This window comes from Erigeron canadensis, chromosome 9 (genome assembly GCF_010389155.1).
Source record: "Erigeron canadensis isolate Cc75 chromosome 9, C_canadensis_v1, whole genome shotgun sequence".
Taxonomy (NCBI): Eukaryota; Viridiplantae; Streptophyta; class Magnoliopsida; order Asterales; family Asteraceae; genus Erigeron; species Erigeron canadensis.
The window spans coordinates 5,917,109-5,942,430 of NC_057769.1; the positions used below are offsets into that span (position 1 = coordinate 5,917,109).

Below are 25,322 nucleotides of genomic sequence, written 5' to 3' on the forward strand. Positions count from 1 at the left end.
AGGAAAGAATGAAAATAAAAGTAGATTTATATGATATAAAAAAATGTTTAATAGAATATCTTATACGTGTTTATCAAAAAATCTTTTATAATATATCTGAACTAAAATACCTGGTAATATATTGTGCATACTACTAAAATATATAAATGTTAAATAGAATATCTTTGGTAAAAGTTGATGATTATTATATATATAAATATACATATATCTTTTGGTCCGGTCTGGTTTTTGACGGTTTACGTTTTGCTCAAACCGTAACCGGACCAAGGAACCCGGTTATTCAAAACTTAAAACGTCAGACCAGACTTTAACAACTCAAACTGACAAAACCAATCCAAATACCCCGATTTGGTCTGGTTTTCACGGTTTGACGGTTTGATGAACACCCCTAATTACATGTATCATTTTGAATCAAAAGAATGAAAGATATTTTACCATATGTTCCATACTCCACATCTGCCGATAAATCTTTTCCAAATACAGAAATGAATAGAAAAAAAAAAACACTTTTACCAGTTTGAAAAAGAAAAAATATTGACATGTTCTCGACAAAAAGATTCTACAAAACCTTCCCTCAATATATAATACAAAATTAGTAACTTTCAAAAAAAATTTAATTGTATTTTTAATTCTAAAATTTACATATTAAAAAATGCCCGCGTTCAAAGTTGACCAAAAAAGATAAATAAACAGTTGAATCAAATTTTCAGTTATTTTTCACACACAATCCTCTCTGTCCCACTATCTCTTTACGCTACCAAAATTCCGATAATCGGAATCACACAATCCTTACAAACACTCTGTCAATAACAATAACAACTATATATATTATAATATAATATATACATATTATATATAATATCACCGGAACTCGACGGTTTTATAACTGTTTTCATAGATCTCGCTTCGGAAGCAGCAGTAACCACTTATTTTAGGATCGGAGAAGTTGCGGCGATGGAGAAATCGCCGGAACCGGTGAGTAAGGAAGATCAGGTTAGCTCGAATTCAGTAGAAGGTTCTGGAAAGCTTGAGAAGGAAGTTACTGAAGAAAGCAGTAGCAGCAGCAAAATAGGAGATGATGATACTGCTGCTGTTGCTGTTAGTAAAGATGCTTCTGTTGCGGTTACTAATGGCGGTAACGGTCATTCCGGTTCGTTAATTTTGAATTATTTTGTTGTTATTATCTTGTTTTTGTGATGCTTTAGATTGCGAATAACTTTAGGAAGTGCGAGGATAGTATTTGTTTTAGTTTTATAAGTAATAATTGTGAATTATATATATATATATATATGGAAAAGTTAAATTAGGACTCCTTATTTTATGGACCGTTAGGGACTCCTTCTACCTCCTTCTCCTCTGACCACCGCCACCACCATGATCATCTCCGACCACCACCATGATACTCCTGCGACGACGACCATCTCCGGCGTGTGTAAGTAACTTACACATGTTTTAAGTACAATTTTTTTTAGGTAGATCACCCATCACCGGTCACCCCTATGACCTATCATCCTTTTTGACCTATCACACTATGACCTATCACCCCCATCAGCTTTGATTTATGAATATCCTTAAGGGCGAAGCCCGCTCCGAATCATAATTTTTATTCAACTTACACATGTATAAGTTGTAGTTACACATGTGTAAGTGTCGCCGGAGATGTTGCCGGAGATGTCGCCGGAGATGATCAATGGTGATTAGATCTGATGAAAATGGACGGTCTAGATCGAGTCCCTAACAGTCCCTAAAATAAGGAGTCCCTAATCTAACCCACCCCTATATATATATATATGTATTAGGATAACCACAAAAATGTTAGGAACCTCGAGAGTGATTCAATTACAAGCTTATTCACATGTGAAAAGCCGAATAAGTGATATCTTCATTATATATAGCCACCAGTTTTCACATTGATATTCATATTATTATTATATATCCTGTTATTGTGTGTGTATATATATGTGTGTGTATATAGTATATATATATATATATAGGCATATAATATGAATTTAGTAACTAATTGTGAGCAAATTGATATGCCGAGGCAAATATAGATGTATAATAATAAATAAAGTTATATGAATGTGAAAAGTGATTAGTAATGGAGACTATCACTTATTAAGGTTTGAAGATTTAGTTTATTGTTATTGTTCTCATTATCTCATGGTGGATGTTAGAAAGTTTTTGATGTAGTTCAGCAAGTATATGTGGATTTATTGATTTTTTAAGAGAGTAATTATGGTAATATGTAGAAAAGTCAGGAACTCAGCAAAAAGCATTAGGGAACTCTAGTAATTCTAGATTTACATGTATCTAGTAACAATCGTATTGCGGATAACACTCATTTTTGTTTAAAGGCTGTGATAGAATGTCAGGCACTCCAAGTTACTATATAATAACTTGAACTAGAAATATGTGTTTTATGAGGAATAAAACAATGCTAAAGTGGGGATTTACTTGTCATGGTTATCAAACACATAAGATCTTTGTTTACATTTAGATGAAATCTCTTACACTGTTAGATTCCACAGAAGGCAAAGGATCTCATTTGGAATGTAGGTGTATTACAGTCATAGTGCATTTGAGATCAAGGATTGTTTATTAATTACTATGAATAGTTTAGCTATGACATCAAATTCCAATCTGAAGATCTATGTTATAAAGTTATGCTTTGTCGACGATTAGTAAAAAACCATAAAGAATTGGTATCATGCTTTGCCTCTCAAATAGAGGAGCTCCATTATAGTTTGGTTGGATCATTTGGTTCCATGCTCCAGCTTATTTACAAATTTCCGAGCCTTCTGCATTGTATTTTTGTTGGAGTGTTTTTTCTTGATTTTAAAGTAGTTCTGTTTTTTGTGGCAGGGTCTGATGGCAGGAGCTTACCTACATTGCGTAAATTGCAATCAGAAATCTCGAGTTTTCTATTAGGAAGTGCTTCTAAGTTAGATTCATCATCTAGTCAGTTTAAGCTGGAAAAATCAAAAACTGAAAGGCCTAACCGTAGTTATATGCTTGCTGAAGAGAGACCTTACAAGCATAATGAAAAGCTGTCTGCACAACAGCAGGTAAATTGCAATACTAAGTACTAACACACATATTATATATGTATGTAGACATACACATATACATATGCATATTACACATATTTGATTATAGTATTTAAACTGAATCCATATGAACCATATCATAAAGGTGTTCTATTTAAGTTGTGCTTATATGACGTCATTTTTTGTGCACTCATGTATGCTTGTCATGCTACTTATGTGTCATATCAATCAGAGATCAACTGAGGGGAGAATGATAACAGTGATTCATTTTTATGACAGTGATAGTTTTCAGTCGTGGATAGTAAATAAATAGATAAAATATAGAAAAGAAATAAGTTCATGACATAAGAGAGAGTTTTGATCAAATACATTCTTTCATGCAAGTATGATTATCATGTTATGGAGAAGGCCTTTTTACATAAAGGGCTAATTTATTGGAAAGTACCTCAACTAGTCATGTTATACTTTACTGGGGATCGTACTAAAAAAAGTTCTTTTCTGGGGTTCCAAACCGGCAAACACGTCTATATAAATAAAAAGGAAATAGATCTTTCTTTAGGTATTTTTTGTATAAGAATGAGGCTCTTCCACCCACCATTAGTAAGGCTTTAGCATTACTTGAAGCCCTCTTACAAGGCATATTATTGTTCTGTTTAATTAGATGATTCTTATATAAATAAAAGAATCCAAGAAAGATGATAGTTAACTAAGGAAACAACCTTTTTAATTAAAATAAATAACTAGAGCTAAAAGTTAGCTGTCTTCAGTTTTAAACAGGCAACATTGGTAGTTTCTTGTATTTTACAGATCTTTATTTACTCTATTATGGTTTTATATTTGTTCATGCAATCACGCTCCTAGGCTCTTTTAATATATATTGAATGCAGGTTAAAAAATAGTATAGCTTTATACATATGAGTTAGATTTTTCCAAATGCAGGTTAAAGAAATATTATAGCTTCTCTAGTGTTCTTCACTCTCTCTTTTATATCACCTTATCTGTTAGTCATATAAATTCAACCATATACTTCGATTATTTTGGAGTTCAAAAATCTTATTGGTCGTTTACTTGCTTTGAGGTCTACCTCAGAGTGTCTTTGTTTTGAACTTAATCCGTAAGAATGACTTAACTGAAAAAGTCACAGATGCACTGCATTTTCTATTAAGTTGTTGATTTGTAATATATTGTTTTTAGTGATACCGATTAATATACACATACAATAAATATCCGGACAAACAGTTTATCCAGACATCACTTGAATATAAAAATAAACAGACCCTAGCTAAGTTGGGATTATATTTCAACAAGTTTGTTGTATTAAAAAACCCTTCATTGTCTTAGACACATAGTTTCAGACTTGCAGTAACTACTCCGTAGTAGGTATTTTTCCTTCTATTTAGAACCTTTCATTTGTATATTATATTGTCAAACAGATTTTATTTTGCTGTAGCTGTGTGAATGTCTACATTTGCATGTTTGTGACTATGTTAAACATTAAAAACATTGCAGCTCCAATTGTTGAACAGAATTGCTACTGTAAAAGATGATGGCACAGTAGAATTTGAGATGCCTTGCGATCTTGAAATGAATGCTTTGGGGGGTGGAAATGGGCAAGTTTACAATGTATGCGGTGAAGATAATCCCGACTCATCCGAACCTCGGTATTTTCGACCATTACAAATAGTAATACTTATTGTTGGAACTCGTGGTGATGTGCAGCCATTCGTTGCAATTGGAAAACGTTTGCAGGTGGGCTTTTATGTTTATAGTGCTTTACCATCTTTGGTTTGAGGTTTAACTAGAGGAGGTAACCAGATCGGTCACGGATTGGGTAGCGGGTCATAACAAGCTTGGGTCAAAAACGCCAGTTTTGTACGGGTCAAAATGGGTCAGATATGCTTAGGTTGACCCATCAACACTTTTTTGTCCATTTCTCACACTTACAACACTATAATGATTGATTATGATAACAAAAACAATAGTATAGTAATGTACGATAATAATCTAAACTTTTGAATAAAGCAATTTTGAAGGTTGGGCGCATTGAATGTGTTTATTTGTCGTGACGTTCATCCTTACAACCATTTAAGAATTCATGCATTCATGTTTCTATTTCAATCTAAATTTAGGTGATGTACTTTAAAGAGGTGAATTTTAATGATTGATGGAGTGATCTAATGATCACAAATTCTTAGTTGAGAATTTTGTTTTCTTCTACAGACCAATGTTTATGATCTAAAACTGAATTTATTTCAGGAATATGGTCATCGTGTTAGACTGGCAAGCCATTCAAACTATAAAGAGTTTGTCTTGACTGCTGGTTTGGAGTTCTACCCTCTTGGTGGAGATCCTAAAGTTCTTGCTGAATGTATGTTCTTATTGCCTCTTTTGTCTACACCAACCTGATGACTTTAAACTACCGAGTTTTTGATTCATGTGGGTGCCACATTTGAAATTTCGAAGAACATTGTTAATACATCCCATGAGCGGATTATGCCCTACAAGAAAAAGATTGGATTGTTTGTACGAGTAATATTTTGAATTCACAAAATGCTCACGACACTAAACAAAGATGCATACAATTTCCATCTTTGAAAACTGAAAATCCATGAAAAATTCTGCATTTCTACTTGTTACAAAAGCTTCGTAGTTTATTATTTCAGAAATTCCTAACCATCTATCAATCGGTTAACTTGATGAATGCTGTTTAGAACATCAGGCTATCTTAATGATCATTACTTGATTAAGTGGTTCCAATTAAATTTGAAGCTTCCTTTATAATGTCATCAACTCAGGAGTTTTTATATATTGTTGTTATGCAGACATGGTTAAGAATAAAGGGTTTTTGCCTTCTGGTCCTTCAGAAATTAATGCTCAGAGGAGTCAGATGAAAGACATTATTTTTTCATTACTTGCAGCATGCAAAGAACCTGATCTTGATACCGGAATTCCTTTTAAAGCAGATGCAATGATGGCCAATCCCCCAGCATATGGTAAACTACCTGTCTTGATTATTCATTCAAGTACTGTGATCGGTTTCTCGCAAAATGTAACGTCACATTATACCATGTACTTTGCTTTTGTCGTTGATGACCTTTTGTTTCGAAGTTATAACAAATTATGTGGTCTTGAAGAGGGTGTTGGTAAAAAAGTTCTTTTTTCTACTTATCATTATATATATTATTTATAGGGGAAAGGTTAGGTAAAGCATGCAGTACCTATATTAGGTTAAGCAGGGAGGGATTATGTAAAATTCAAGGGGAGGTTATGTAAAATTCAGGGGGGGCTACTATGTATGTTTATCAAATTCAAAGGTTTAATTTGTAATTTTTTTTAAAAGTTTCAGTACCTAAGCTTAGGTAAAGTCTGCAGTATGGATCATTTTCTCTTATTTATATTTTTCCAATGAACATGTGCATTTGGTTGATACAAATGTACTCATCCAGGAGTTACATGTATTTTAAGTTAAGTGTCGTATTCAATATTTCTTGCTTGAAAGTTAAGACATCATATATAAGCTGTTTGTCTATTGTATGAATTAAATTAGATTTGGTAGTTCTCCACTGTATGTGCATTTATGATTGTTATACAATGGGTTAATTGCACCACTATGGCATTATGTAAAATACTTGACCTTTTTCCCATTGTTTACAACTTTGTTATTATTATTTTTAATTACCATCGTATGTAACATACTTGCATTTTCATGCAGCTGCTGTAATATAATTGTAGCTACGTGGAACATATTTCAAATTTTCACCACGTAATATAACATGCTACATTCAATTGCACAAAATGTCAAGTATGTTACAATAAATGGTAAAAGGTAATGAACATTATATACAAAAGAAGATAGTATGTTAGATTATGGTGCACTAACCCTATTAGAATTTGAAGTCGGTTTCTAAGATATATCTTTGAGAGAAACTTAACAGAATACATGACTCTGATCTGGCTATTATAAATACATATTTTGATATTTATGAGGATTCAGATGTATCTTTGTTAATAAACAATGATGCATTGCTGTTAAGTAAAATATATATGCAGTCCGTTATCAGGCTGTATCATATACTAAAGCTAGTTAACTGTTTATAATACAGGTTTCTTAATAAGCTCAGATGCTATATGGAATATACTACCAGTAGATATAAAATAAATTAACACATTCTTCTTTAATGGTTTTTGGTCTACTTAATTTCATTATTTGAGCATTAGATTTTAACATTTAGTACATCCTTTGTGGCTTTTAGCTTACGTAATTTCTATTTGAGCATGATATGTTGGTTCTTCATTGTAACTCATGGATTCATAATAACTATTTTGTTCCAGTTTTTTAACCCTGTATAGTTTATTACTTTAAAGGTGTGTATTTGTTTACTAATATATTTGACTACATTTCAGGACATACACATGTTGCAGAAGCACTGAAAATACCCATTCATATATTTTTTACAATGCCTTGGACGTAAGTTTTTCTCTGATATAGAATATGGCATCTAAAAACTTCTTAATGTGTGCCTGTGTGGAACTTGCTGGATGATGTTAGAAAGTTGTCTAATTAACAGTCAATTACAATTTGTAAGAGATGAAAGTTCCGTCCCAATTGGTTATGAATAGGTTGATTTAGGTTATGTTTTATCTCTAATGGGTCAAACAGGTTGTCTAAGAAATTTTTGTCAGGAAATAGGTCAAATGGTTGAAGGCACTTATAGCCTTGTAGTGTTTTTGTTGATGTTTGAAACCTCCTAAACCGTATTGTCAACATATAGATTATCCTTTAGATAGCATTATTTTTGTTATCATATTAGACACACCATTAATCACTTATCTTTTATTATAAAATTGGACAAAATGTGTTTGGGTCAACCCGATGGAACCAAGTGGTGAGTGCTCATTTTGGCACCTCCATGACTCACCTTAGATTGGCCTATAGTGTATATTTCTGTTATTTGGTTAACTTGGGATTCTTATTTGCATTATCACTGACTTAAGGGTTTACTTATCAGGCCTACTAGCGAATTTCCTCATCCTCTATCTCGTGTCAAGCAACCGGCTGGATATAGAGTAGGTTCATTCGTTGATCTCACGTTTCTCGAGCTATAATTTTTGCATTGTTATACACCGTTAACTATATTCTATGTGTTTTCACTTTGCAGCTGTCATATCAAATAGTTGACTCTTTGATTTGGCTTGGAATTCGAGACATGATAAACGATGTTAGGAAGAAAAAGCTGAAGCTGCGACCTGTTACGTATCTAAGTGGTTCTCAAGGCTCTGATGCTAATATTCCGTATGGATACATTTGGAGTCCTCATTTAGTTCCCAAACCAAAAGGTGATTTCCATGAACTCTGTGATGCATCAGTTCATTCAATGCAAAGTGTGTCTGTGGTATCAATAAACCCCTCATTATCTTTCTTAGGAATTTCTCTTTCGATCTTGTACTTGTCCCCATGGGTGGATCTGGTCTTTGTCAAGTTTATTAGACCACACGGAGCTGGAGGAGTTCAACATTTTAAACTTGCCTTAGTTATATTGGAATGAGTTAAATGGGCCGAATAGGTTAGAAGGGTCAAATATTTTTAAAAAATAAATTAAAACAACGTTCTAATTCATTTTATGTAAATGTTTATAACAACAATATAGTTTTGTGATTTAAATTTAACATATCAATTATTTACAAGTTCAACAAAGATACCTTTAGTGGGTTTTTCTAAACCCCTTTTGACTAGCACATAAAAGTTACGTGAGTGACCCGAACCTATTTTGATCCACAACCGTACCAGTTTGACCTGCTCGTTTGCCACCTCCAGGGCTATTGTCAAATGTCCAGTTAGAATCTGAGGGGTGTATCAATGTGCATGTTTTTTCACCCCTGTAGGTGTGGTTCTGCATGTTCTCAGAAAAAAGATCACAAAGGTTGATCGTCTGACAAAATATCAAATGATGCATCATGTTTTATCTATACCTAATGCTAATAGCTTGATTGAATTTTAGTATTCAAGACTTGATGCTTTGTAATTGATTAACTATGCAGATTGGGGACCTAAAATTGATGTGGTTGGATTTTGTTTCCTTGATCTTGCTTCAAATTACAAACCTCCTGAAGATCTTGTACGCTGGCTTGAATCTGGTCCAAAGCCTATCTACATTGGGTTTGGTAGCCTTGTGAGTTTTTTCTATCATGGATTTATACAACCTATATCATCATATTATAAGCTGTATATAATCTTAAAAAAGAGAGAAGAAAAATGAAGCAACAATCTGTACAGTGCATGCATTGCAGTATCTACTGCTTACCTCTTTCTTGATATAATATATAATTCCAAAATCAGACGATCTCAGTAGGCATTTTGATAATGAAGGGTGCAAATTATCCACATCTTATCACATGCATATTCACATATCAAATATGAATAACGAACACAAACTTTAATGCACAATCCTAGGAGGTTTCAGAGTAACTAAATTCGCTATGCTCTTTATGCCACTGAAAACCATAAAACCAAGTCGTGGTAGGGATAATTGTCTAATTTAATGGGGTTATACACTTATACCTACCTTAACTGAATATCTCTTTGCTTACTTAATGTGGCAACCCTTGCCCTCTATCTGTCCCAAAAAAAATACTTCAATTATCCAATGATAATGCCTGAATGCAAGTTCATATACCCATTTTCAGCCTGTTCAAGAGCCTGAGAAAATGACACAGACGATTGTCAAAGCTCTAGAAAAGACAGGACAAAGAGGCATCATCAACAAAGGATGGGGTGGCCTTGGTAACTGTAAGTTTATGGTTACCTTACTTTCTATGTGGTTGCAATTTTAATATTAAATTTTTCCTCAACTTAAATTATGTTTCCTTTTTTTATTAGCGGGTCGCTTTCGACAAATAAAGCGAACCTGTTATATTCTGTTTACTTCTTGGTTTTATACCTTTGAAAATACCCGTTCCCTTTAAATTGGGTCAAATTATTAATTATAAAACTTGAAACGATGCCGTCAGAAAATTCTACATCAGTATCTTTCAATTAGAAAACCACGAGTTTGTATGAGAATCGTTGTGTCTTGTGTGGTCTGGGATCAAATCACTTCTCCAGAACTGGATCAGTTTTTGCTTTCAGTTCGACCAGGTCCTCTGTAATCTTGACCCGAGAAGACCTCTAAAAATGAGTGCTTTTTTTTTTGGCATTTGTAGAATTTAAACTAATGCAGCTAGTTTGTTTTCCTCTCTTCAGTGAAAGAGCCAAAGGATTTTATTTATACACTGGACAACGTCCCTCATGACTGGCTTTTCTTGCAATGTGCATCTGTGGTAAGTACTGAACTTTTTCATTTGTTTTCTTAATAAACATAATTCGAAGTTTCCGGGTATCATTTACTTTGCTTCTATATAGTTATGTTGGTCTTCCATAAAATTTTATACTTTGCCTGTCAGATGTGGTTTGCTTTTACTTATTATTATAAGACCAGATAAAATTGGCACTTACTGAACCCAAAACTTTAAGGCATCTTCACCATCTTTGATCTTTTTATTTGGTAACCTTGATTGTAAACAATGATTGGGATTTGAATCTCCATTTGAGGTTGCAATATTGACCCATTTACTTATGAATTAATTGATTGTGTATTTATCTCCACTGGATCGCGTGGGTAAAAAAAAGTTTAGCTGAAAATGAAATGTTCCAGAAGTTAACCAGGATTTTTTAATGCATAGTACCTACTCAATCGCGATTTATAAACAAAAAAGTATTATCGTGATTATATATACTTTTAATCATATCACGTTAATTATGCATAGAAAGTTAGCATACAATGGAACAAAATATGTTTTTGGGTTGAAGCAATCCACTCGGTCCATCCTTTTTACCACCTTTACTAGAGGCGTAATACTTTTGACTTTTGATGTTTTAAAAATGTTCACTCTAAAATCTAGATTGTCTGAATCTTCCACTAAGGATAGTGGTTTTTTCTAATGGTGTTGACTTTTCTTTTAATACTTTCAGGTACACCATGGAGGCGCTGGAACTACAGCTGCTGGTCTTAAAGCTGCGGTAACACTCTTTAGCAAGTACTCTTGCACACAGTTCTTTTATGATATATCACTTTTCTGAATATCTGTTACTTTTATTTGCAATACAGTGCCCAACTACAATTGTACCTTTCTTTGGTGACCAACCCTTTTGGGGAGAACGAGTTCATAGCAGAGGTGTTGGGCCGCCACCCATACCTGTTGAGCAGTTTTCACTGAACAAGTTGGTTGATGCTATTAAATTTATGTTAGATCCCAAGGTAAACACTGCTTTGTATTATTTATATATATCCCTTGCCGGAAAAAATACACATCTAATTTAAGTCACACAAAGAACTAGATTTTATTTAGGTGAGCAAAAATTGGTCTGACCAACAAACCTGAAAAATCGAACTTATCTTATATGGTTTGGTTCATGTTCTAGACTTGTTCATAAACTGAGTTTTCAAATCGGTTCTAGGTTTTTTCAAAAAATTAGTTAATCAGTTTCCGAACTGAACCGATAAGACTTTAAGTGTATATGTGGTTTATCATCCAATCTGCAACCAAACCAGGTACTTCTAAGCCTGAAGTGGAGTGGTACTAAACTCATTTAGCTCAGTCCAGTTCTCGGTTCTGCTATGTTTTATGTGGTGTGCTCTATTCAGACTATGTTGACTGAAATACTTTACATTCAATTTTTCTTGATTATTTTTATTTTGGTAGTTATATATCACAAAATTTGTATTGTTATTATAATAATCATATCTTTTGAATGAAACAATGTAGCTGGCTTAATGATAATGAGATATCCTCGTCAAACGGTAGTGTAATTTCAAGCTCCTAATAATAAGATGGTGACATTCCCCACCCACTACATTTTAGAGAAATTTATTATTTACCATGTGCTAAACATACACATTGGACCATTCACATGTTAGCCAAGTTTTCGATATATATTTCACATCTGATGGAGATAACATAACCCAAATTGATTTATTGACGAGTAAATGGGTCAATGTTGGCACCTCAAATAAACGGTATTAAGTAGGATCTTTGTCTTGCAGATTATAAAACACGAAAATCATTTGCCAAATCTTGAACTTTGAACGTTTCTGAAAATTTTGCAGGTAAAGGAACGAGCGGTGGAACTTGCAAAGGCAATGGAGAATGAGGATGGTGTTGAAGGGGCTGTTAGAGCCTTCTTAAAACATCTTCCACTACAAATGCCCGATAAGAATCCCCCAACTAAACCTGCAAAAGTACCTCCAACCAAACCCTCAAAAGCTTCTCCACCCAAACAGTCGAGTTCACGACCACCCAAACGTTCAAGTTCAATTTCTATATCTGGTTGTTTTGGGTGTGCATAAGTGCAAACTTTACAATTGAAGTATTGAGTAACCAGTTACCACCTCTACTGATATATGTTTTGCCAGCATGCGTATCTCAAGTTTCTATCAAGTATAGCCTCTCATTTTAATGTGTGTACTTTATGCATTTGATGTCACCGTTGATAGAAATTTTGCAGTCCTGTTTGCCTTGCCAAAAAAATAGTGAAAGGAAAAAGAATCATGCTGCCTCATTGCTCTATTGTTTGATTATTTGTTTTCCTGTTCATGTATATTCATTTACGCGTTAGAAGGGTGTTTCTTCTTTGATTTGGTTTTAGCCGTTTTGTAATTTGTATAGTTCATCCTTTTATAATTACTATTTATATTGAGTTATACTGTATTTATTAATTTATATAAAACCAAAGTTGATTATGTGTGAGGATGTAATGCATTCCAAAGACCCAAAGGATCGTCGTCTGAAGTTACCCACTCTGCCAACTTCTGTCTTCTGGTATATAGCTTCATATCGCTCAAGATTTTTGGGTTTATATAATCAATTTGCTATCAACAACGTTGTTGATTTAGTTTTCCATTTTTCATGGTTGCCGGTTAAAGTACACTTTGAAACGTTGATTATAAGTAGGATAGAGATACTCTAAAGTTTCAATCAACTTTAGAGGTGAAGTTGAAATTAAGTTTGTATTTTAACCTTTAATTTTAATTCAAAAGTTAAAATCATTTCAACTTTAACTTATAAAGTTGATATAACTTTAAAAGAAACTATCCAATAAAGTAACCGTCATCATGTGACCTTATGTGATATATAGTGGTCACGCCATGAACATCACTTAAGTAAAGAAGTTGATAAACATTTGGAGATCCATAGCATGGTCTTCACTCTTCATCATGTCCTCGTCTACATTTTGTATTTTTGTTATGGGCAATAATTGTATTATTTCGTATCCTCTTATTATATCTATTAACGAACTATGTTGTGTATAGATCAAAAGAGAGGTCAAAGGCGTAAGTCGAAAACAGAGTCTTAGACTACATGATAATAATGGTTTTCACTGTAGTTTCTAGTTTGTATAACATTACTCAAATGGACATTAATGTTGTGATCAAAAATAATAAATCAAAGAGCTAGAGAGAAAAAACTGACAAGGATATAGAGTTGCGTGAACGAATGAAGTCTAGTGATGATTTAAGGGAGAGATGAAAAGCTTGATCTCTTGAAGTCCAGGTCTCAAATTCGAACGTTGAAATCTAATTACTAATTCTTACAAACCTAACTATTAAACATAGTATTATTTAACAAGAAAAAGAAAAAAAGTTGCATGATAACATAAAAGTGAAAGTGGGCGGCAGAAGAAGAGCCAATAGAATAGTTAAAAGTAGGCGAACCAGTTGCGGACACAACAGCGGTGGGGTGGAGGGGAAGGTGTCAGATATTTGCAGTGACAACTTAACACTACTCTTTCCTTCTCCCATAATCGACCACATCTTTATAAAGATCTTTACAGAGACGTGTATCCACTCAATTTCTTTTGCAACTAACTAGTATTAATTCTATTAAATTCCTTCTTTCTATCTTTCTTTTCCATTCATAATTTTGACTATTTTCAAAAAGATAATACTAGCCAGTGTAAATGGTCTTTGACAGGGTAAAGTTTTAACAGTGAAAAAGCCCTTGAATAACTTTTCAAAAGAGTATAAGTTAGGGAAAGCACAAACAAAGATAGAAAAACTATCAGATTGTCGTACATAAGGAGACGGGGATTTTATGACAACATAGATGCGACAACATTGTGGTTGCTATATACTTGTGGAGACAACAAAGGCCACATATAGCGACGACCATGGTGTTTTTCTTGTAGTGTTGCTTATGCGACGACTTGTACAATTGCACGTGACAACTTATATTGATGCCACTTTAGCAAAACAATCGTGAATGCATACATACTGTAACAATAATTGAAATTTGATAAACACAATGCATGTTACTTTGGATAATTGGACATATACAATGAGCTTTGGACGAAAGTTTAGGCCATCATCATATATATAAAGCCATTATTTTAAATGTATAACTAGTACTTTTCAAGACAAAAAAATTTATGCCTATATATGATGGATGAGGGTCTTCTTATTCAAGTAATACGTAATGGGCGAGTTTTTTTTTCATTTGAAATTAGAGACTAATCTCAGTATCTTTGTGGTCGTTTTTAACCTTTTTTCAAGTCACCTTGAAGGATGTTACATAATGAGGTATTAACATAAAAAATCTTATCAGAAAATGAGATCTCTTGTCACAATGGAGATGGTTAATGAGTTACATAAAGACCATTAGGTATAAGGTAATTACGTCTTTCATAGGTTTTGGTTTCCAATTATCATCTTCGACGGTGTATGGAGAGATTAAGATGTAGACAGTCTTATCACTGCCAAAAGTAGAGAGACTGCTTCCAGATTCTATCAAAGGTAGAAAAAAACCTCTAGCCTTGTTGGGCATGAGGATCAAACCTTTGACTTCTGTTTTCCAAGGACAATAGCTTAACCATTGATCTAACCCTTTACCTCTAATGACCATTAGATATCTTTTTGGTAAACATAGCCATTAACTACCTCAGTTATTATATAGTTATGTTTTTATTGTTTTATGAAGTTTGAAGTGTTACCTTGCAATATAACTAAAGATGCTACTATGGTCTCAATGTCACTTTAATGCACTACAAGACGACATGGTGTATGGTCTCGATGTCTTATTTTGGATAACATTGATGGTCAATTGACGTAATTGATTTCTACACCACCAAATATGATATATACATAGCCTAAAACTTAAACCATTATATCTCTCAATACACCATAAAAACGACAAACGAGTAATACTATAAATATTATTCTGTTGTTAAAAAAAAAAAAAAAAAATACTATAACTATTACAGGTTTTAGTGGTGTATGAAACTATGAATGGTTAATCGTTAAAATACCAAACTTTTTTCAATGTTTATGTTTAGACATTATATTTTCTCTTCTGCACTTCGGAGAAATTCAAAATTTAGTTCTTTTTTTTTTGGGTATTCTGGTCAATTTTAGTTATACAAAACGTTTTGTTTTCCTACATGGCAATTTAAATGATTGGACCGATAACATGGAGTCGTGGAACTTTTCCTTGCAAGAACTGATTTCATTGTGCAAGCAAAGTTGTAGTAACTTGACTTCAACCTAAAAAATTGTACTTTAAATTGAAGTCTTTAAATTGAAGTCTATTGTTGTAGATAAGAACTTAAAGACGTAGATACAGATAGATATGCAGCAAGCATAAATTTTAACTGTAAAGAATGACCAAATACAAGACGAAATTTGAATTTTATTTAATGAGTTGTTTACTACTTTGCTGTTAAAAGCTTTAGCTTCAGATAGTAGGATTGCCAGCATCTTCCATTCCACAGCCACCAAAGCATAACTTTATATCAAAATTACAATCCAAGATAATCAATTTATGATTATTATTATTAACAAACTAATTAAAGGCAAATCTTCTTACTTGAACTATCAATCCAAGATTACAACATTCTAAATTACTTTACTTTTTTCTAACTAGTCGGCCACCATGAATTGGGGCCAGTAGGAAATGAACCTCGCACAACACATCCGAAAAGCTCTATTTTGCAAGTGCTCTATTCCTAAATTTTTATTATCACGTCGATTTTGGTATTTTGTAAAAAAAAAAACTCTAGGGTTGTTTTGGAAGATTAGCTACACGACGAGCAAAAAATACTCAGATTGTTTTCAATTTTGATACTACTTTTAGTTGGATAGTTGGATTTTTGCACAAAGATTTCTGGATGAACAAGTGAAGTGTAAAAAATGCCTGCCTGCAAAAGATAGACCAAGTGCCCATGTAACCCCATACACTGTCAGAAACTTTTAAGTGCATAAAGAAGTTAGACATTACATTAGATTCCATTTCCCAAGCCACTTCCCTTCTGTTACTTGCTTCTCTAACTATAATAAACATAAATATATATATAAATTTTTGCAGCAGCATGCAGCAACGTATTGGTGCACACTTATTCACCTATCCCTCTCTTATCTCTTCTGTTCCCAAGCCCATAAAATACACCCCCTCCATCTCTCCTCTGTCTCTCTCTATAAGTTTTGTGTATCTATATATCTATTATCTATTATCTATATATACATACATACGTACATACATCCCACATTAACAATTCACCAACACATTTTCCAATCACAATAAACTAATTGAAGAACTCTTTTTCCTACATCTTCTACCCATCTTCAACTCTGATCATTTCCCCTGCCACTCTTTGCTGACCACATTGTCATTATCCTATCTTCAAGGTCTTACACTTTTTTTTAGTATAAATATCATGTCTTTGATTCATTCTACTTCACGAGTATTTTCTTCAGATAGGAAATAACCAAAATTTACTTACCTAGTTTTTGTGTAAATTAACAGGGAAACGGAAATGGAAGGCGGGAATGTTGGCAATGGCGAACATAAAACGATGAAGTCTTTTCCGTGTCAATTTTGTTCAAGAAAGTTTCATAGTTCTCAAGCTTTGGGAGGTCATCAGAATGCACACAAGAAAGAGAGAACAGCAGCAAGAAAAGCGAAAAGAGCAGCTAACACTCAATGCAACTATGGTACTAATTCATTACTTCCACAAGCTCCACTATTGTTTTCTCCTACAAATCAAATGGGGATACTTAATCCGTCTCTGTATATTACTGCTCATGCTGCTAATCTCTGTCAGTTACAAAGTCAGCATTATGGTCGGTTCGATAATCTTATGTATTACAGAACCAACTGCATCAATCAGAATCCTTATATCAATAATCAGTTTGATCAAGAAGATGAAAATCAAGGTTTCTTCAATTGTCATAAGGGAAGAATTCAGATTGAAGATTCACCAGAACATATGTTTGTGAATGTGATGAGTGAAAGTAAAGGTCTTACGGATAAAGATACTCAAAAGCTTGATCTTTCACTACATTTATGAATAGATATATAAGTTTTCCTTAGATAGGAAAGAATAGGAAAAAAGAAGCAGCTTTTCTAGATCTTTGTTTTCTTCTTTTGGCAAGTTTTGGGATTTCAGTATTTAGATTTCTTGGAATAAGGGAGGTATGTGAGGAAATGCCATCTATAGTGTCGTTTTTCGGGAAAGTTCGAGATAGTGCATGAGAAAGCATGTTTCGCATTTTGGATAATAATTTGATACATTTCTATTTAGCAGTTAAACATACAACTTAAATAGATGTTAGACACTTTGGAAGAGTGACATTACTTTGATTTTTCATGGCTTCTTTTCCTAGCACTTTGACTTGTAGATGACATATACTCTACATTTTAATAAACATATTGCAGCATGATCCTAAATGATGCATGAAGCGGTACTTATGTGTACCAATAAGGTTTTTGCAGATGCACATTAGATAATGGCTGCTGAAATTGGTTTGCCATCACTTGGACACTAAAATAATACAAGCAAAGGCTTCTAGGGTAAAAGCAGGGCTGTAAATATAAACAATTAATTTGAAGAGATGAGTTAATTTTGTCTCATAGTAATCCCAGTCTTAACTTTTTAAGCTCAAGTCAGTCTGAACAAAACACTAATTTAGAAGTTAAATCTTGTTTTACCAAAGGGAATTTGGCGAAGTTGTATTTGAGGTGATCCATCTACCAAGAGGTTGTGCGATATCGTCCTATTGTGAACAAACAGTAAATACGTGAGGATATTTGCCTATACTAAAAACGAGTTACAACCTGGTCGTGTGTTGTTAGTTAAGTACCCCTAAAATCCTTTAAGCAATAGCTGAAAATTAAATATTCTCTATATCAAGTGCTTGTTCACCAAACATCCAATGATGGTTCTTTCTTTGTTCATACTCGATTCTCCAATACCCTTTTTTAAACTATCACTTCCACTGACAATTGCTTTGTTCCCATTCTTTGATGAAAATCGGGACAAAAAACTATGTTACAGTTTATGGATAACACTAAGATGGGTGCCACATATTGCAATGTTTGTATCTACCTTAGCAAATTCATAGATTGTAGCATAGTTTTATCTCCGGATTTGTCAAAGAAGGGAACAAAGCAACTCCGCAGTGAAATTGATAGTTAAAAAATAGCCACGGAGAATCAAGTACGGACAAAGAAAGAACCATCATTGAATATTTGGTGAACAGGCACTTAATAAATAGAATTATTAGTTTTCAACTATGTTAATTCCATCACAATACAAGAAAGGCTAGAAGCTTCAAACTAACATTATTTCATAGCATAACATTATAAGAAAAAAAGATAAAACACTAAACATATTAGTAAACCCAGCCTTATTATGCACCATTTTATAATACTAATAAGCTCAAAAACAAGAAAATTAATTATATGAACTCTAGAAATCACTCACAAATAGCATCCAAAGGCTTAACACCCTTTCTATCAGCTCCCCATCGACTTGAGCTCCTCCAACTTCGACTTAATCTGATCTTGCATCAATTCTAATCTCTTTGAATAAACCTCCAATTCCAATATTTGTTGCTTCCTCCATTTCACATCATTCATATCCCCTATCTGAAAACCCAGCGACCCACCACCAAACGCACCCATATTCATCCCACCTATCCCCGACCCGAAACCCCCAGCCCCATTCATCGAACTATTTACCAATTCCCTAAACAACGGCAATAAACAATTCTTCACCGTCTCTTCAACCACATTCGGCGTCACCACATTAGAAACCCCCACCCCAACACCTTGCCCGTACTGCGTCTGTTTCTGATCATAATTCTCTTCAACTTTAACCGCCCCCGGCGTAGACCTCGACCTTTTCCTTGACCGCGACCCTTTCTTCTCCAAACTTCCGGAATCCCCAATTTCGGTCCCATTATTCTCATTCAAATTAAAACCTACATTCACATTTCCATCCACATTAACCATCTCCTCATCATCAAAACCGCCATCCGCCACAGCCGAAACCGGCACAGCACAAACCGAAACACCCTCATTCCAAATCTTACATGACAAATCAAAAGTAGCTTGATCATGTGGACTTTTAAACACATACTCTTTCCCTGCATTAATCTTACTCAAAACATTTCTATACTTTTTTTTCAACCTCCTAAGTTTCTCAACCAACTGATTCTTATTAAAATCTAACTGTAATTTTCCTTTAATCTGATCATAAAACGCCGTCGTATCGTGATGATGATTACTATTAATAAAACCTCTTTCTGAAATATATTCATAAAATCCTTGTAATAATTCAATTTCATCTTCATCTGTCCATAACTTTTGAAATAACCTTCTAGAACCATCCAATGCCGGTTTTTTCGCAATTTCTGTTGTAACAGAATTACCGTTATGATTCTGTTGCAAGGCCGTTACCGTCGAATTTGTTACGGTTGCTGGAGGAAATCCGGCAACGGTGACATCTCCGTCACCGGCGCCGGCGGAGGAAATTAAATCTGTATCGTCTTCCTCAGCGTCTTCTTCTTCATCATCGTCGTCTTCGGCGTTTTCATCGTCATCGATGAGGTCGACGTCTTCGTTTTCTTCGTCGTCGATTTGGTGAGTTTGTTCTTCGTCGTCGATGAGGTCGTCGGCTTCAGCGTCTTCTTCTTCGAAATCTTGTTCGTCAGTGTATACGGTGGCGTTGTGATCGTCGTCGTCGGAAGCCATGATGATCGGTGGTTGGGAGGGTGGGTTAGGTTAGGGTTGGGTGGGAAAGGAAAGGGGCGAGATCATTGGGGTGGTTTGTTGGTGTGAGCCGGAAGACTCGAGGCTAGTGGAACAATGGGCCAGGTTTATTTAGTTTTAGGCTTATGAATATAACTTTGACAATCGGCCCATACCAAATACTTTCTGAAATTTTGTGTTTGGAATTTCTTTTTTTTTTTCTTTTTCCATTCAGTCAGTTAGGGACCAGGGAAACCTCACGATATAATGATGAAGTCTTGTATGTACCATAAACAACGAGATATTGACTATTATTGGCCATTACAAGTATTTAGAATTTCTTTTAATAGCTAGTTTGGATTATTGACAGAGGGTATCGTTGGCTAAAATAGTTACAGTAGTTATTACTTATAATTGTAGTTTTTACTTGGAATGGTAAGTTATAATTTTTTAAGCAAAGTTGTAAGTTGTGTTTAAAAGGTATTTGTGTAAGATTTTTAAAAATTAAAAGCTTCTACCAAATTAAAAACTCTTAAAACGTTACTTTAATTAATCTTTCATTTTGAAACTTTTTCTTTTAAATAAAAGCTAAAACTAGTTGAATTCAAACAAAACTAAATCACTAGAGTATTATCATGACACAAATGATACCACCCGATCATATTCCAACACGGATTATCTAGAATGCTAACTTGGTGTATACATCTAACACAAGAAAAGAGAAGTCACGATAATCTTGCCATCAGACGTTTGTTTTTCATGAATCAACATGGATGCATCACTTATGATTCTTTTTTCAGCCCGGGTAATAAAATAATGCGAAGCTAACTTATGAAAACCCTTGAATAATGGATAATGATAAATCAACTTGATTGGTGTGTCTAAAGATATACCTAATAGTAAGATGATGACATGTAAAAAAAATCAGAGGGCAAGATTAAGAAAGATAATTAGTGGAATCCACATGTCAAATTCTTAAGGTTTTAAGTTGATTTTTAGACATATGAGTTAGGTTGATTAATATTGGGTTAAGTATCTGAAAGTGTAAGTAACTTTTACATTTTTCCTATTGTGTAAATGTAACTTTCATTTGGTTCATTGTATGTAACTAACCCGCTAAATTTGAACAATTAATGTAAATTTTTTACGTTGATCAATCAAAAACGTTTTCATGGCATCTCATATAGTGTGCCACGTATACACTTTTACATTAATCGTTCAATTTAGCGAGTTAGTTACATACAATGAACCAAATGAAAGTTACATTCACACAATAGAAAAAGTGTAAAAGTTACTTACACCCCCAGATACTAAACCTATTAATATTTTCAATATATCCAATTTCCTTGATGAAAACCATCTAACAAAATAACTATTATGGACCTTGTACACCAAGGATAAATAGAATAATTTTACAGTATCTCGACATCTTTAATATTATAAAAATTCAAAGCTAAACTTTCAACCAAATCTTGCTACATTCCGGTGCATACATCTAGTACAAACTACTCGTAAAAACTATATGATAAAATGACCACCCTGGAGCACCAAACCCAGAAAAACAACTATATTGTGTTTTCATGATTTGAACCCACTAAAAGATCAAAAAGGTGTATCCAGTCCGCTTCTTGTTTCAGCCGGGCTATACAAAGCTGACCGGTTTCTTGGTCTGTTCTCCTCTAGCTGCTTCACAACTTCCTCCATGGATGGTCTAACTGATGCAACCGGGGCACAACACCCCATTGCTAGCTTCAAAGCTTGAACCACACCATCTTCCATTGGACTCCTGATACCTTTTAACACTTCAACATCAAAAACTTCCATTGTTGTTTCCTCTAAAACCGCAACCTTTACTACTGCTGGCAGATCAACAAAAGCGTCCCGATTACCAGTTTTTCCAGGCTTTTTTCCTAATAGAATTTCTAATAATAATATCCCAAAAGCATACACATCTGTTCTTGAATTGCAATTTTTCATCTTTTGAAGCTCAGGGGCCTTGTACCCATCAGCTTTTGCTGCTGCAATGATTTCATCAGCTACTGCTGGGATCATGAGTTTGTAGAGCCCAAAATCTGTGAGACGGGCTACGAAAAAATCATCAACGAGGACGTTTCGTGACCTGATATTCCCATGAGTAACAGGTGTCTCAATAGTTGAATGCAGATGGGCTAGTCCTTTGGCTATAGCCAATGCGATCTTGTGCCGTCGAGCCCAATTCAAAACTGGCTTCCCAGGACGTGTTTCTGGAAAAACAAACCACAATCTATTAATTAGCTGGATAAACGTGTAATGGTAGAAGTTTACATGATACCATTATATCTAGAGATAACACTCGATAGGAAAATTTGGTAAACAGGTTAAAACAAGGAGGCCGGCGCGGTTTGCCTGATTACATCCAACTATCAAGAGAACTTGTTTTAAGAAAAAATAGTGTGTCAACTATCATTAAACTTGAAAAATATTAAAAGATACACTTTGGATGTTTTCTACCCATTGCTTGACCTCATCTATTAAAGCCAGTTGCGATGAAAGATAACCAAGACCAACCCATTCAGTAGGATATGTATATATCTTGCAATCTCTAATTAGATCATACATGATTCAACTTTCGACTAACTATTACCAAAGCGCATGTCATAACCAAGTAATCGTTGAGATTGATCTAAAAGTGCATATTAATCAAGACTTTGACATACTGTACAGTTGAAAACTTTGGTCAATATGGGTCATATGACACACAATTTTTATATTGAAAAAGTAAGACGCCAAACAAATCGAAGGGTTGAAATTCGGTTATCATAGTAAAAAATGGATCTTCCGTTCATAGTAACCGATGAGTCTGTAAGCATGTTGTTGTAGTCTTTTCTATTTCACATGCTATAAGAAGAATGAATTTGTATATCACAAGAGTAAGCTTTATTGCAAACTTACCATATTTCTAGTAGGAACGGAATAAGAACCACTAGTAAGCATTACAACAGAAACAAAGTTTGGTTAAAGAACATTACTAGAATAAATCATAGTGTATAAACGCAATAAAAACCCTTGAGCGTTGGCTCTTGTGGTATGTGTGATGACCCATCAATCCATAAGTTGTGGGTTCAAGCCCCATGGCGGAAACTTTTTAAATACGTGTGGATATGTTTAGTTGACTTTCTAAATTAAATCAGCTATAAACAGATATTGATATCATAAACCACATTATTAGATATAGTAACAAATTTATCATGTATGTCATTTAAACAACAATCACAAACACACTCGTTCGTAAGACACGTTAATGAAGGTAACATAGTTATATCAAACACAAATTTAAGAAACTATCATCCACCAAACATATCCTAAAACACATTATTAAACAAAACACATTAAATTGTGCATGATTGAACCAACTAAAAATTGAAAACCAGTACAAGTAAGAAACTTTACCATGTAAGAGCTCGTGTAGAGTTCTATTCGGAAGATAATCATAAATCAACAGCTTTTCCCCTCTCTTCCCTTGATAAAACGCTCTCAATGGAATCAAACTCTCATGTCGAATTCTTCCCAACTGCTTAATTGCCGGCAAACACAAACCACCCTCTTTACAACTCCCTTCCCTCAATAACCTCAAAGCAATCGTCCCACCATCCGCTAACTTGGCCTTATAAATAGTCCCATAACTAGTTTTCTCCATAACTTGACCCGTCGCATTCAACACATCCTCTAACGTCAAATGCTCACCTCCTTGAAACAATATCAACTTCCCTTCACCAGCACCGCCGCCACCAGCACCGCCATTTTCCTCATCTTCACCCTCATCATACTCATCTTCTTCATCCAAATTCTTCTTTTTCTTCCCTTGTGAATACCCAATCAACAACGAAGCTAACACAACAATTCCTGTCATTAAACTAATCACAAGTCCTGCCACGGCACCACTACTTAACCCGCCATTAGCCCTATTATTATCACATCCCTTCAACGGCCCGCCACATAATCCAACACCATTTCCCTCAAATGACTCCAACCCAAACTTTGCCCCAACAAAGTTTGGCAAAACCCCGGAAAAATTATTATACGATAAATTCAATTTTTCCAAATTTAAATTAACCAACCCATTTGGGATTTCCCCATAAAAACCATTCCCACTTAAATCAAGCTCTTTAATCCCCTTAAACCCAGTCAAAAATTCCGGAAAATTGCCCGAAAATTTATTTTGCCCAAAATCAACATAAACCAAACCCTCACAACTAACATTTGGTAAACCGGGTTTGGGTATCGACCCGGATAACAAATTCCCATGAACACGAATAGAAACAAGTTTTTCACATAAATTCCAAACGGATCCAGGAACCGACCCGGATAACAAATTATAACCCAAATCAATATCCAACAAAGAATTACTATACCCTATTTCAAACGGTATACTACCCGAAATAGAGTTAACAGATAGATACAAACTCTGTAAGTACGCAAAATCACCTAACTCCGCCGGAAGTTGGCCGGAAATGTTCGCCGACGGGAGCTGAAGTGACAGAAGACGAATATTTGGGTCTTTAAACAAAGTAACATTAGACCATTGTGACAATGCCGTGTCCGTACACACTAACGGCGTTCCGTTAGTGTATACGAACTTTAAACCCCGCCATTGACATAGCGGGATTGAAGTATTCCAGTAGCTTAGCAGTGCGTTGCTACCTTCCCCTTGCAGCGAAGGTTTTACTCGTGTGAGTAGCAACTCTATGTCCGTCGTAACCGTCGACGCGGTTACGACGGACAAGACAAAAATATTTATTATTAACGAGAAGATTGTTTTATTAAGACATGTTTTTGCCATAGGAAGAGTTTTTTTTTTTTGAAAGTGAGAGTGAGAGTGAGAGTGTGGAAATGTGAGAAGAATTAGGAAAGAGTGTTTGACTGATGGTGATAGTGTGTGAAAGAGAGTGTTTATTGGTTTTAGGAGGAAAGCTTTTTTTTTTGTGTGTTTGAAAAATGAAAATTGATGATTTTTGTTTAGAAGGCGTGATAGTTTGTGTCTTTATATATGGACCGTTGGATGGAGATTGGATGGTGGGAGATGGAGGTTGGTTTTGAATGGGAATCATGACTTTATTTAAGAGTATGTTGGGTTCTTGTCTTTTGATTGTACATACATAAACCCTGGTTTTGGTACCCGTTTTAGATATGTCAAGGAACAAAAAGGATTTATATGTTGCAAGAAAAGTAAATTAG

General features: G+C 34.4%; 4 protein-coding genes across 6 annotated transcripts; 2 read left to right on the forward strand and 2 right to left on the reverse strand.

Annotated features, from left to right (window-relative positions):
• The first annotated feature begins 696 nt into the window (after positions 1-696).
• LOC122581865 (sterol 3-beta-glucosyltransferase UGT80A2-like) lies at positions 697-12,826 on the forward strand. Of its 3 annotated transcripts, none has more exons than XM_043754176.1 (14): positions 697-1,150; positions 2,866-3,068; positions 4,560-4,799; positions 5,307-5,418; positions 5,873-6,043; positions 7,455-7,518; positions 8,060-8,117; positions 8,210-8,387; positions 9,090-9,220; positions 9,735-9,837; positions 10,291-10,367; positions 11,059-11,106; positions 11,195-11,344; positions 12,194-12,826. In XM_043754176.1, the coding sequence occupies exons 1-14, from the start codon at positions 955-957 to the stop codon at positions 12,431-12,433; spliced, it is 1,971 nt and encodes a 656-aa protein (XP_043610111.1). In that variant the 5' UTR covers positions 697-954; the 3' UTR covers positions 12,434-12,826. The 3 variants fall into 3 exon arrangements, with proteins under 3 accessions (XP_043610111.1, XP_043610112.1, XP_043610113.1); XM_043754177.1 differs by having other exon boundaries at positions 697-1,141; XM_043754178.1 differs by having other exon boundaries at positions 697-1,135.
• A 3,594-nt stretch (positions 12,827-16,420) lies between these two features.
• Positions 16,421-17,670, forward strand: LOC122582631 (protein LATE FLOWERING-like). Its single transcript, XM_043755050.1, has 2 exons — positions 16,421-16,762; positions 16,881-17,670. The coding sequence occupies exon 2, from the start codon at positions 16,891-16,893 to the stop codon at positions 17,422-17,424; it is 534 nt and encodes a 177-aa protein (XP_043610985.1). The 5' UTR covers positions 16,421-16,762; positions 16,881-16,890; the 3' UTR covers positions 17,425-17,670.
• A 555-nt stretch (positions 17,671-18,225) lies between these two features.
• On the reverse strand, positions 18,226-20,251 carry LOC122581574 (probable transcription factor At5g28040). Its single transcript, XM_043753808.1, has one exon. It carries the CDS (start codon positions 20,109-20,111, stop codon positions 18,873-18,875), a length of 1,239 nt encoding a protein of 412 aa, XP_043609743.1. The 5' UTR covers positions 20,112-20,251; the 3' UTR covers positions 18,226-18,872.
• A 1,165-nt stretch (positions 20,252-21,416) lies between these two features.
• Positions 21,417-24,944, reverse strand: LOC122582621 (putative kinase-like protein TMKL1). Its single transcript, XM_043755040.1, has 2 exons — positions 23,538-24,944; positions 21,417-22,351 (listed from the first exon to the last, which is right to left on the reverse strand). The coding sequence occupies exons 1-2, from the start codon at positions 24,925-24,927 to the stop codon at positions 21,711-21,713; spliced, it is 2,031 nt and encodes a 676-aa protein (XP_043610975.1). The 5' UTR covers positions 24,928-24,944; the 3' UTR covers positions 21,417-21,710.
• Positions 24,945-25,322: the final 378 nt, after the last annotated feature.

Bases quoted from the DNA above. Each gene is read 5' to 3' on its own strand.
- LOC122582631 (XM_043755050.1), top strand. From the start codon at position 16,891: ATGGAAGGCGGGAATGTTGGCAATGGCGAACATAAAACGATGAAGTCT.
- LOC122582621 (XM_043755040.1), bottom strand. From the start codon at position 24,927: ATGGCAAAAACATGTCTTAATAAAACAATCTTCTCGTTAATAATAAAT. The intron at 22,352-23,537 runs GTAAAGTTTCTT...TTGTTTTTCCAG, and splicing joins TCTACACGAGCTCTTACATG to AAACACGTCCTGGGAAGCCA.
- LOC122581574 (XM_043753808.1), bottom strand. From the start codon at position 20,111: ATGGCTTCCGACGACGACGATCACAACGCCACCGTATACACTGACGAA.
- LOC122581865 (XM_043754176.1), top strand. From the start codon at position 955: ATGGAGAAATCGCCGGAACCGGTGAGTAAGGAAGATCAGGTTAGCTCG. The intron at 9,838-10,290 runs GTAAGTTTATGG...TCCTCTCTTCAG, and splicing joins ATGGGGTGGCCTTGGTAACT to TGAAAGAGCCAAAGGATTTT. The intron at 10,368-11,058 runs GTAAGTACTGAA...TAATACTTTCAG, and splicing joins TCTTGCAATGTGCATCTGTG to GTACACCATGGAGGCGCTGG.